The sequence below is a fragment of the Agelaius phoeniceus genome, chromosome 28, assembly GCF_051311805.1.
Source record: "Agelaius phoeniceus isolate bAgePho1 chromosome 28, bAgePho1.hap1, whole genome shotgun sequence".
In the NCBI taxonomy this organism is placed as follows: domain Eukaryota; kingdom Metazoa; phylum Chordata; class Aves; order Passeriformes; family Icteridae; genus Agelaius; species Agelaius phoeniceus.
In genome coordinates this window covers 3,326,134-3,339,370 of record NC_135292.1, presented here as the reverse complement: position 1 = coordinate 3,339,370, position 13,237 = coordinate 3,326,134, and the positions used below count along the sequence as shown (strand labels likewise).

The following is a 13,237-nucleotide window of genomic DNA, read 5'->3' as shown; positions in this document are numbered from 1 at the left end:
ATTTGGGGACACATTCTGTGTGGAGTGCCCCTGTTGCTAAGAGGCAGGAATTTGATCTCACCCATCTTGTGTTGCTAAGAACTCCTCCCCTGACCCAAACCCAAACTCCAGCCCTGGGATACCCTATAAAAGCCCCACAGCCCTCCCTTTGCCCTGTCTTTCGGGAGTCAGAAATGGATTCTGGAGCTTTCTGAAACCCAGACCCATCTCATTTGTTCCTGGCACCGGCAGCTGCAGCCTCCCTGGACACCATGAACTCTGGAGAATGGGGGCAGCCAGTGGGGACAGGTCCTGGACTGCAAGATAAGTGTGTGTTCTGTTTGCCATCTGTCAGTGGTGGGGCAGTTATCTTCTGTTCATTGGGCAGTTTCTCTCTTCCACAACCAATCCTCCCTGTGGGGAGGTGTGTTCCATTAGTAGGCCATTAATTATTAATTATCTTCTGGTAATGTGCCACTGAGTGTCACTGCATGGCTGATTAAATGACATCATCCCATTGGGAGATGCTCCGCCCAGGGGGAGGAGCCAAGCATTCCTACCTGGACAGAATCTGAGATTTGGAACACTGTAGGGAGCCTTTTCCAACTGGATTCCCAGAGGAGCAGCTGTCTTTCTTCTCCACTGGATTCCCAGAGGATCAGCCTTTTCCTACTGGATTCCCAGAGGTGTCACCCTGGGTTTTTAAGATTTTCTAAGCCTTCTGATGTTGACATTCTTGTAGTGAATTTTCTCACACACTTTCTGTAAATAACTAATTGTTTTGCATTCCTTTATGGAGGGGGAGAGAGTTGATGGATTGTTGGTTTAACCAGTGGCATTGGAGAGGTGCCACTGTCACCCTCCAATCCACTGTCACTTTTGGGAAACTATAAATGTTGGAGTCAGAAAATAAACGGCCCTTTTTTCTCTTTCACCTTGAGAACGGTGTGAGCGTGTGTTCTTTTGTGTCCTATAGCGACACAGAGGAGCAGCTGTCTTTCTTCTCCACGGGATTCCCAGAGGATCAGCCTTTTCCAACTGGATTCCCAGAGCAGCAGCTGTCTTTCTTCTCCACGGGATTCCCAGAGGATCAGCCTTTTCCAACTGGATTCCCAGAGGAAGGAAGATTCCCAGGCCCATCTACAGCAGCCCTGGACCTTCAGAGGAAAACTCCACCCTTCTCCAGGATCCCTGCTCCAACAGAGCCACACCTGGCACTGCAGGAGGGCTGCAGCCACCACTGAATGGGACTGCTGCCAGCACCCTGACCCACAGGGTGTCAGGCCCTGTTCTGACTCTGTCAGTGGGGTTTTTTTCGTTTGTACTACTGCATTTATATTTTTATTTTTTCCTAAAAAAGAACTGTTATTCCTATTCCCATATCTTTGCCTGAAAGCTCCTTCATTTCAAAATTATAACAATTCAGAGGGAGGGGGTTTACATTTTCCACTCCAGGGGAGGCTCCTGCCTTCCTTAGAAGACACCTGGCTTTTCAAACCAAGACAATAACAAAGTTACTGTAACACCACAGATAGAAAATCCATTTTAATCTCTGCAAAAAGCCAATATTATGTGTCCATAACAATAAACCTCTCGCTGAGTGATGGTAGATGTCAAAGTAACTTTGCTATAAAGATATAGTTTTTATTTCTGTTGTTAATTAAGCTCAGTGAAATAGCTGCTTGTGTTAAACTGCCTGCTTGGATGGGATAACATCCAATGCACAGAGGATGAGGACACCTGTACAGATCTGCCAACTATCAGCACTCCCTGTCTGAAGTGAGCTACAATTTGGGAACATCTCATGTTTCATGCATGCAGTGGGTGACCAGATGATTTAAAATGCTAATAAAATAAACAAGAAAGATTTAAAAATGCTAATAAAATAAACAAGAAAGGTCATTTATGTTCCTCAAAATAACAACAACAACAACAAGAAGTTCTGGTTTAATGAAAGGTGGAATCCATTGCTCTTCAGAGCAAAGATTCATAGCTGGAATAAAGAGTGTTCAGCCCAGCTGTTTCTACTATGAGGCCGTATTTCATCCCCCCTGAAAGTCCTTCATGTTTGCACAGAAAACTGTCCCTGCACAGCCCAATGAATTCCATCACTTCAGCTGGCCAAACAACCACTGTGGTCAAGTGGGGTCTGAGCAGCTTCCAGGATCCCAAGCAGCTTCAGAAGCTTCATTTTACACCTCCTCTTCTCCCAGTGAATACCCAGCACCACCATCACTGTGGACCCATAGCTATGGATCACTGGCCTGGCCAGCACAGGGCTAATGTTTGCATCAGCCAGGAGGAGCTGCTCTGCCTGCCTGTCTGTCTCAGCCTCAGCCCTGAGACTCCAAATGCCTCCATTCTGGCCCAATCCTTCCTGGTGCTGAGCATAAGAACTCGTGCAGACAAGAGCAGGGAGGGAATCTCCCCAGCCGTTTATCACCTCAGCAACAAGACCTTGGTACCAGGCTGTTATCTGTAGCAGAAAGCAGCAGCAGGAAGGAGACACCAGATCACCAGCCCCAGGCCATGGCCCTGGTGCTGTCCTTACCAGTGATCAGTGTCTGCAGCTCTCCAGGAGCTCAGGGAGCAGGGATGCTCCTCACCATCTCATCTTACCCATGCACCCAAAGCCACGGCCAGCTGTGTGCTCCTGCCCACCAGCACATGCCAAGGCACAGCGTGGGATTCTTGGGGAGGTGTCCTCTGCAGGGCCAGGAGCTGGACTTGGTGATCCTTGGGGGTCCTTTCCAACCCAGGATATTTTGTGATTCTAAGGCTTTGGCCAGCCCAGGTTTCAGCCACCTCCCTGATCCAGGTGTGATTGACCCCAAACCAGATCTTGCCTCTGTCTACCCTCCAGTGCAAGGAACATGTTGCATCTACCCCAGCCCTGCTGCTTGTGTCTGATGGATCATGCTGACCTTTTCAACATATTTCTTAGAGTATTATAAAACATTATCTGACAAAAAACAAAAAAAAAACCAAAAAAAAAAAAAGAAAAAGAAAAAGAAAAAACAAACAAAAAAAAACCAACAAACCAACCCAAAGGAAATCAATTTGGGTAATGATGGCCTTTTGTTCCAGCTTATCCTGCACCAAACTCCATAGATGGTAACTCTGAACATTTCCCAGACCTTCACAGCAGAGTTTGGAACTGTCTCTCTGATTTCTTGGTTGTTTCATGACACATGCATTTCTCCTATATAATCCCAGTGTTTTGCTTAGAAGCCATATTATAACTTGGAATCAACCTTCTTCATTTGAACAGCTAGGACAGATTCACACATCATTTCACCATTAACTAGGACAGACTCAGCCTTGCAGATCTTTCAGGTTTCAAACCTGGCTGTGTTGTTTCAGTTCTTTGCTGCTGCCTGTGTTTTGTGAAAAAAAAAAAATTAAATAACCAGACGTTGGGACTTTCTGTTGCGGCTTGAAGAAGAACACAGGTTGTTTCATCACTGTTGTGAGACATGTGTTACCCGGCTCATTAATTCACAACAGTTCTTGTTTTCTCTGCCTTTTTTCACGCTGATGTGATACATTTGTGGAGTCCAGGGTTGTACTGCAAGTGATTAATGCTGCAGTAAAGTCTGATAAACTGAGATTCCAACAAAAAAGTGTGAAAAATGTAACCTCTAGAGTTCTGAAAGCTCACATATGACAAAACCCATAAATCAGCCCAGAAGCAGTCATTATGGTGAGTTACTAACTAGATTATGCAGCTGCATTTGTCATCATTTCCCATTACGTTGAGAATAAACCTGTCAGGCTGATTTATGGCAGAGGGCTCCACAAGATGGGAACTGGCACCTGTGCTGTTCTGTGGAAAACGATGAGAAATGCTGTGTGTGCTCAAGTGCTGAATGGAAAAGGAAGGAGGGGAGATAACTGTTCTTTGAAGGCACTGATTCAGGGACAAAGACTTCAGAGAGGAGTCATGCTTGCACCCATGGGATGGCAGGAAGAGTATCCACCAACCTGTCCCAACAGCAGCAGCAGCATCAGAATGCGTTCTCCACAGGTGGAGGGAAGAGAGGAGAGAGGAGGTCTTTTGAGGGGACCAAAGTCAGTCATGGAGAAATCCTAGAAGCCTGGAATGGTTCGGGTCACAAGGAATCTGAAAAACCATCTTGTTCTAACCCCTGCTGTGGGCCGTGACAAACTGAACAGCTGAATGCCTGGCTACTCAGGGGATACTCAAGGTTTTGGATTCCATGCCTGTGCATCTACCGTGGAGCAGCTGGGTCTGCTGGGAGCAGATGGCATCCACCTGAGCTCAGAGCAGGCCAAAAGATGGGCAGATGTGGGACTGAGCAGGGCGAGGGACATCCCTGCACAGCAGCGCTCTGACAAGAGCAGCAGTGGCCTCCTCTCAGTGCCCTTCCCCGAGCAGCAGCCGCTGAACACCATGGTGGCTACACAGATGCTTTTGGCTCTGCAATCCCTTTGTGCTCAAAGGCCACGCTGGGCATTTCAGCTGGGCTGGAAGGTCTGGCTGGGCAGGGAACAGGCAAGAGGCACTGCTGGTGTGAGCTCCATGTGGTCACTGGGGACACAAGGAAGATTCTGTTCATCCAAAGAAAAACACAAGCAGCCAGTCCCTGCTAACACAGCAGTGCGACTCTGTCCAGAGCAGCTCAAATTCTCTGCCAGAACCATCCCCCTGCACCTTCTTGATCTGAAGGGGACTAGAAGTGGTTTCACCGCAGTTCTTTATTTCTGCTGTCTGATAATGGGAAGGTTTCACAGAAGTCTTGGATGGACTGGATCAGGGAATAGTCAAGCAAGAAAAACTGAGCAACCATCACCCAACCCCACTCACAGAAGAACAAGTCCCATTAGGAAAAGCACCTCAGGTGTTTTCATAGCTGATAATATGTATCCTACTCAACATTATTGATTATAATCTTTTCCATTTGGAAACTTATCAGAGGGGACTTTTGCCTGCTTTGTGAAGGGAGCCCCTGGGGCCCATCCCCTCCCAGAGGGGCTGCACTTGCTGCCTGCCGGGGCTTTCATTGCTGGGCCCACTGGGAGCCCCTGAGCTGGGCTGGGCACCAAGGGCGGGGCTGGCCCGGCTGTGATGCCTCTGGCCCCTGTGACACCAGGGGCAGCGTGTCACAATGGGGGCAGCTGGAAAAGGCCCCCGCAGGTAACGCTGGCCCAGCACAGCCTGGGCAAGCGGTGAGTGCGCACGTGGCGGGGCTGGGCCGGGCCAGGGCCGGGCCACGAGCGCCGCACCCGGGCCTGCATTGTCCCCCTGCACCCAGGGCCAGCCCCTGGGGCCGGCGCCTTGGCCGGGGCACGGGGCTGCTGCTGCTGGCCCACTGGCACAGGCCCTGCTGCCTGCCAGCTGCCCGGGGCCCTCTGCTTCTGCCCTCACAGCCCTGCGCCTCCGGGCCTCACTTCAGCCCCCACAAGCTCCCTTGGCAGCCCCAGTGAAAGCCTTGTCTCTCTCCTCCTGCAGACCATGGCGCACAGAGCAGTCCTGGCTGGGCTTGTGCTGCTCCTCTTCCTGTTCCCACTTTCCGTGGTGGACAGATTTCACGGGGATGGGCAGCAGCGTGCAGAGGAGATGAAAGCGGCCCCCCCAGAGCCAGCTGAGCCTGGCTGGGGACCCTGGCTCCTGGCTGCCTTGCGCTACCTGCACCAGCTCTGGCAAATTGCTCAGCCGCTGCTCCTGCTTTTGGGCTGGTGGCTCAGGCGCAGAAGGGCAGCCACGAGGCAGAGAGCAGCGGCCCAGAGAGCTGAGGAAAAGGCCAGAAGGAGGAAGGTGGAAAGCGAGCGGAGAAGGCGGCTCCTTAGGAAGAGATTCAAAGACATGGAGCAAATGCGCCGGGCCACGAAAGAAATAGAAAAGCAAATGGCCAGGCTGATTGGAATGAATAGGGATACAAACAGGATGCTGAAGGTAGGCAGGGCAGGCTTTTGGAGGAGCACAGGCAGTGGCTGTGTGAAGAAAAGCTTCCTGCTGGAGATGCTCTCTGGGCCGGCCAAGGCGAGCCGCACATCTTTGTGAGCAGCCGGCGCACAGAGCTGCGCTTGCTGCCCAGCACAGCCCTGCGCCGGGGCACAGGCTCCGGGCTCCTGACACACCCTGCCCCTCTGCCCTCTCTCTCCTCACGGGATCTGTAGTAACTGCATCTATTTTAACCCTTTTCCATACAGAGCCTTTGCATCTGCTCGAAGGAAAGCACCATCTGAAGGCATCGGGCCAATGATTGGAGATTGATTCAAATTCTTCAATAGTTTTGAAATATTTAAAATATCTTATTTAAAAATAGTTGTCTTTAGCAACATTTTCCAAATTTTTGGTTTCTATAATGTAGATTAATACTCTTGTAAGAGATCATAAATAGTTTAATAGTAAGTAGTAAATAAATAATGGCACTTTTCTTTAGATTACATATAATAATATATTATAATTAATTTATAATTAATTGTATTAATTATATAATTCTTCAAAATTACCAAGAATTATTGCAGTTAACCAAAACTGAAGTATACTTTATTTTTATCTAAACCAGCAAATGTTGCTTGATCTTCATGATCCAATAATTATTTTGTGTCTTGTTTAATATTCATATATACAGTACATAGACTGTCGCTACGAATGCCTATAATCACAATTGGTTAATTTAAATTACACTCTCTGCCCTCCTGTCTCGGGAGGGTGACTTCCCTCAGGCAGCTGCAGTCCCTGTCAAGATGCAATAAAGGCAATGCCTGAACAAACGCTGTGTCTGTGAGTGGCCATGCTGGACTCAGGTGTCAGCTGTGGGGAATTCCTGACACAGGGGCACCACAGCAGCCCTTGGCCATGCAGAGGCTCCTTTCCTCCCCTGCAGCAGCTGCTCCTTTGGTGCTGTGATCCAGCCTCTGCTCTGCGCGATGCCAAATGCAAGAAAACCAGGAGTGCCACCACTCAGACTGTCACTCGGGTCCCTGCAGAGCTCAGGAGCCACCATGGCTGTGTAGGTGTGGAACCTGCAGTGGGCCACGACAGCAGGGACAGCAGGGACAGCAGGGGCAGGGGGACACAGCACAGCAATCACAGCCCGGCTGCCCTGGGACAGGCCCGGCAGGCAGACAGGACACGGGGCAGGCAGGAGTCCCCATCCTCTCTGTGCCCTCCTGAACACAGGCACATAAGGGACAGGGGCAATGGGGACACAGCCGGCCCCTCTCCTCTGGGAATATCCCACCTGCCCAGGGGCCCTGACAGAACGCAGGGGCTGAGGCTCTGCAAGGGGAACCCAAGGGTGAGCAGGAGGACCTCCAAGTTACATCTGCCCACATTCTGCATGCAAACTGCTGCGTGGAGGAGAAAACCAGAGGGGCCTTGCCACAGCAGATCCCATCTGAGGGAAGTTGTTCTCTATTCCTGCACACGGGTGCCCCATGCAACATGGAGCACATGAATGCACTTTGACACCAGATTCTCAGCCCTGCTCGAGCGCTCTGGCACAGCAGGAGCAGCCATTCCCTAATAACACACGGGTTTGCAACTCTTGTGCAAAGCAACACAAATTGTCTCTCTCCTCCTGCAGACCATGGTGTCCAAATCAGTCCCTGCCCTGCTGGTGCTGCTCCTCTTCCACTTCCCACGGCCCGTGGTGATCAGTTGGGATGAGGATGCAGAGCTGGGCAAAGAGGGCCTGGAGCAGGCTCCCCCAGAGGCACCCGAGCCTGCCTGGGGACCCCTGCTCTGGGCAGCCGTGCAGCAGGGGCCCTACTGGGCTGCTGCTGAGCTGCTCTTCCTGCCTTTCTTCCTCTGCCTCAGGCGCAGAAGGGCAGCCATGAAGCAGAGAGCAGTGGCCCGGAGAGCTGAAGAAGAGGCCAGAAGGCGCAGGATGGAAATGGAGCAGAGAAGGCTTCGGGTGTCTGGGGAACACTCCCGGGTTTCTTGGGAACACTCCCGGGTGTCTGGGGAACATTCCCGGGTGTCTGGGGAACACTCCCGGGTGTCTGGGGCTCTCCTGGCCCCGTTCCCAGCCCAGGTTCCCGGGGTTCAGGAGCTGCCCTGGTGCCCGGGCCCCGCGACATCGCCTGGGTGCAGTTGGAGCCCGAGGTGCAGGCGGGCGCCGCCCGCGAGGCCCTGCAGGGCTTCAGCATCACCCAGAGCAGCGCCAGGAAGATCTCCTGCGCCAAAAAGGGACCCAGTTTCCCACCCAAATCCCCTCTCTCCATCCCAACTCCTTCTTTGTGCATTCCAAATCCTTCTTCTTTCACCCCAAATCCCCTTTCCCAGCCCCCAGGGGTTTTGGGGCTCCAGAGGGGTTATTGGGGTTTTTCCCAGCATTGTACCCAGGGTCTCTCTGCAGACATTGCACCTGGAGCTGCCCCAAATAAACCCCAAATAACCCCAAATTTTGGGACTGGGGGGGGGGGGGTGATACTAAAATTCGGGGTTTTAAGGTGTTTGACCCCAATCTTTGGGAACTGGGTGGTTTGATCCTGAACTTTGGGCGTTGGGTGGGGTTGATCCTAAAATTTGGGGTTTAGGGGATTTTGACACCTCAGGGTTTGGGGATTTTTGACCCCAAACTTTGGGAATTGGGGATGTTTGACACCCCTGGGTTTGGGATTTGGGGGTTTTTGTTCCCAGGATTTGGGGTTTGGGAGTTTTTTTCCCCAGGATTTGGGGATCAGGGGGTTTGAGCCCCAAACTTTGGGATCAGGGCGGTTGGACACCCCAGATGTTTCAAGCCCCAGGATTTGGGGTCAGGGGGTTTTGACCCCAAAGTTTGGGATTGGGGACTTTGACCCCAAACTTTGGGTAATGAGGAGGGTTGGACACCCCAGATATTTCAGACCCCAGAGTTGGGGATTGGGGCTTTAGACCCCAAACTTTGGGGGTTGGGGGTGTTTGACACCTCAGGATTTGGGATTTGGGGGTGTTTGGCCCCAGACTTTGGGAACAGGGGGTGTTGGACAGCCCAAATGTTTCAAACCCCAGTATTTGGCGTCAGGGGGATTTAACCCCAACATTTGCAAATTGCAGAGTGTTTGACACCCCAGGATCTGGGATTTGGGGGGTTTAAGGCCTAAAATTTGGGGTTCGGGCTGGGGGCCGGGGGGGAGGTTGAGATCCCAGAGTTTGGGTCTCGGGGTGTTTGGCCCCCCCCAGTGTTTGAACCCCAGGATTTGGGGTGTTTGACCCCAATGTTTGACCTCACCTCGGGTTTGGGGTCGGGGTTGAGATCAGGGACATTCCCTGGAGCCAGCGGCGGGATCGGGATCGGGATCGGGAACGGGATCGGGAAGCGGAACAGGAACGGGGAGGGTCCCTGAGCCAAAGCCGGACCCCAACCCCAGGGAGAGGCCCCGCCGCAGTCCCGGAATGGCCCCATCCCCACAATCCCGGAGCCCTCCCCAGGCCCAGCCCCTCCCCGGCCGCTGAACGGAGCCTCCCTCAATCCCAGCCCGCCCCGATCCGGGCCGGAGCCATCCCCAGAGCCTCCCCCATTCCCGGCCCGGACCCTTCCATCCCTTTTTGGGGCGGCTCCTGCCGCTCCCCGCCCATTTCTGGGGGTTCCAAAGGGCCCCGCGGACCCTCCCCATTTTGGGGGTGTTGGGGGGGCCCCAGGGCCGCCCCGAGGGCCGAAGGGGGATCGAAAGCCCCAAACCCGAGGGGCTCCTGGGGGTGCCCAGTTCCTCCCGTCCCCAGCCCGAAACAGATCCTGGCCAATCAGAGCGCGGGGCTCTGATGACGATCCTGTTGCCGGGCAGACACTCGGCGCACTGGCCCCGCCCGGCGATTTCCAGCGAATCAGCGCCCGGCTCGGCTGTGACTCATCGCGTGCCGGGCAGAACCCAGCGCCTCTCACAGCGCTGGCCAATCAGAGACTGCGCGGGGCCATTCCCAGCCAATCAGAGCGTTTGTCGCTGATGGCTCTCAGTGTCCAGGAGCGGAATTTGGGGCGGGGGCGGTGACCCCGGCGATGGGGATGGGGCGTGCGGGCGCAGCTGGGGCCGCACTGGTGGCACTGGGGGCGCTGGGAGCCCCCCCGGCCGCGGGGGGAGCGGGGGGCGTGGGGAGAAGGGGGGGCGGGGGGGCCCCAAATTCAACCAAAGGGGGGGTCGGGACCCCCAAAGGGAGCAGGAGGGGCCTGGAACCCCCAAAACCAAGCACGGGGGAGGGGATTGGGGACTGGGGGAACGATGGGGAAGGGGCGGGAGAGGGGCGGGAAAGAGGGGGATGGGACCCTCAAATTGAGGTGGGAGGGAGATGTGGACTGGGGGAAACCCCCATCAAATCCCATTAAAATCCCATAAAAATCACATTAAATTCCACTCAATTCCCATTAAACACCATTAAAATCCCATTAAAATCCTATTATATTCCATTAAAATCCCATGACATCTCATTAAAATCCCATAAAATTCTATTACAATCCCATCAAATCCCATTAAAAGTCCATAAAATCCCATTAAAATCACATTAAATCCTATTAAAATTCCTTTTAAATCCCATTAAATTCTATTAAAATCCTACTAAATTCCTATTTAAATCCATTAAAATCCCTTCCAATCCCATAAAATGATCCCAAACCCACACAGAACTGGCCCTGAATTACCCCCCACACACACAGCCCTAAAAACCAAAAAATGTGAAAAATTACCTCAAATGATCCCAAATTTACCCCGAATAACCCCAAAAAACCCCAAATAACCTCAAAGGCACACAAAGAACCCAAATCCCCCAAATGACCCCAAATCCCATAAATGACCCCAAATTCTCCAGATGACCCCAATCCCATAAATTACCACAAATCCCATAAATGACCCCAAATCCCATAAATGGGATTGGGAGAGGGGAGGAGAGGGCAGGGAAAGGGGGAGTGGGACAAACTGGGCGAGGAAATCAAACTCTGCAGTCAGACAGAGCAGGGATTTGTGTATCCAGCGCTGGGAGCGAGGGGGATCTCTCTGGCAAAAACCCACTCGGTCTCCTTTAGCCTTCAGCTCCATTTTAAAAGTCACAATTACAACACTTCATTAGCATACTCACATTTGCATAAAGCTGTGTCCCGGTTTTACAGCCGTGTGTGGCTTCAGCGCCTGCGTCCGTTCCTCCTGTGGCGGCCCTCAGTCTTCTGGTGCTCTTTTGATGAAGGCTTCTGTCGTCCTCCTCACGTTGGAACTTTTTACCTGGACCATCAGCCCATGCCTGGTGCTCCTTGTTCTTCAGTCTAACCTGGTCTGAGCTGATTTTGCCATTTGCAAGCTCTGATCAAACTTGCTCTCTCGCTCTCGGTGCGTTTGTTGTGTCGCTGGCTCTGCTCTCTCTCTTGCTCTGCTGCCTCGCTGGCTTTGCCTGCATGTGAAAAATGCATGTATTTTATGATTGGCTTTTCGCAAATATTAAAATGAATATTATATGTCTGCTGTTAGAAAGTAATGCTGTATTAATTCTCTTAAGTACTGTGTTAAATATAGTTTTAGGTTATAAAAATTGTTAAAATAGAAACGATGCTATGTAGGATTCTTGTTTTAATTAAAGGACTTGCAGTGAGATAGCAGCCACAGGACACCTAAATCTTTCCGAGAAAAAGAATTTATTGCCCTCTTATCAGAAGAAATGAATTTCTTCCCACCTTGAAGGCGCTGTTAGGATTCAGAGGAAGAAGGTGGCACTGCCCAGACAGAATCCTGTGTTTGAATGGAATTTATGCATCATGGATGAAGTGTATGAATATGCAACAGGCTGTTGTTTTTAAGGGTTAATCCTTTGTTAACGGGTGTCCCTTTTCGGGCTCGTGGTGCCCAGAAAAAGGTACCCGGACCTCCATAACCCTTTCTCTCTATTGTCTCATATTGTCCTAATTCAAATTGTCCAAATTATTATTACTCTAATTGTATTGCTATTTTTATAACCATTTTATTACTAATGAACTTTTACAATTTCAAAATCAAGTGATTGGCGTGTTTCACACTGCACATCTCGCTCCAGGGCTGCTTGTGCTGAACCTTTCCTTGCACAGCCCTGAGGATTCCCCCAGCCCGGGCTCCCAGCAGCTCCAGGCCCGGCCAGGAGGAGCAGCAGGGCCAGGGCTGGCCGGGCGTCCCCCCAGATGTGGCCCCCGCTGGTGGCACAGCCGGACCCTTGGGAGGCTGCCTCAGGCTTTATTGTCCACCAGCATCCCAGGAGGGAGCAGAAAATCCTCCTGCAGACGCTGATGCCGGAGGCTCCCAGCGCTTCCTTGTCTCCGGGAGCTTCTGCCAAGCCCCAGGGAAACCTCGGTGCCACATTGTTCCACAGCCTCACAACGCTCTCCTGGCTCCCGTGAGGTCCCTCTGGGTCCCGCTGCAGCCTTGGCTCCATCAGGGTCTCCTGGCTCCATCAGGGTCTCCTGGCTTCCATCAGGGTCTCCTGGCTTCCATCAGGGTCTCCTGGCTTCCATGATGCTCCACTCTGTCCCAAGGGGCATCCGTGGCTCAGCTTTGGAGCCCTGCAAGATCCAAAGGTTCCCCCCAACAAACACCAGCCCAGGGACCCCCAGGATATTTGGGCTGAGCTCCCGCTGCCCAGGCACCTGCATGGAGCCCAAGTGACCGCTGGGACTCCATGGAATGTCCTGGAACAAACTGTCCCTGGTCAGACAGGGGTGCCATGGAACACAGGTGCCACTGGGACACGGACACTGCCCATGGAAGCGAGAGTCCATGGGGACAGAGCCGGGCCTGATGGAACACTGGAGAACATTGTCACCCCATGGAATCCATGGAACCAGGTGTCCATGGTGACACTGGAGAACATTGTCACCCAATGGAATCCATGGAACCAGGTGTCCATGGAGACACTGGAGAACATTGTCACCCCATGGAATCCATGGAACCAGGTGTCCATGGTGACAGAGCCGGGCCTAATGGAACCTACTGGAACACAGGAGAACATTGTTACCTGTTGGAACCCGGGCTGCTGAGAATTTTGGACTTTCTGAGCTGACAGACACTGACCCCCAAGAGAACACTGCATTTGGCTTGAGGCTGTGGAGAAGGCTTCCAAAATGGAATGATGGAACTGGGATTATGGGTGTGGAGTTTGAATAGAAGGGTGTAATATCACATGGTGGACAACTTGGAGTTTAAGGTTTTAGAATATAGTAATCTATATAAAGCAAGATGGAGGTTTTAGGGCGGATGCTGATCCTTCTTCTTCTTCTTCTTTTTCTTCTTCTTCTTCTTCTTCTTCTTCTTCTTCTTCTTCTTCTTCTTCTTCTCCTTCTCCTTCTCCTCCTCCTCCTCC

General features: G+C 52.0%; 1 protein-coding gene across 1 annotated transcript in view; it reads right to left on the bottom strand.

Annotated features, from left to right (window-relative positions):
* Positions 1-13,237, bottom strand: part of LOC143696053 (uncharacterized) — a 1,205,294-nt gene that overhangs the window by 20,524 nt on the left and 1,171,533 nt on the right. Inside the window, 1 exon segment of the mRNA XM_077191259.1 lies at positions 12,885-12,892. Within this exon segment, the coding sequence (XP_077047374.1) occupies positions 12,885-12,892 (8 nt within the window).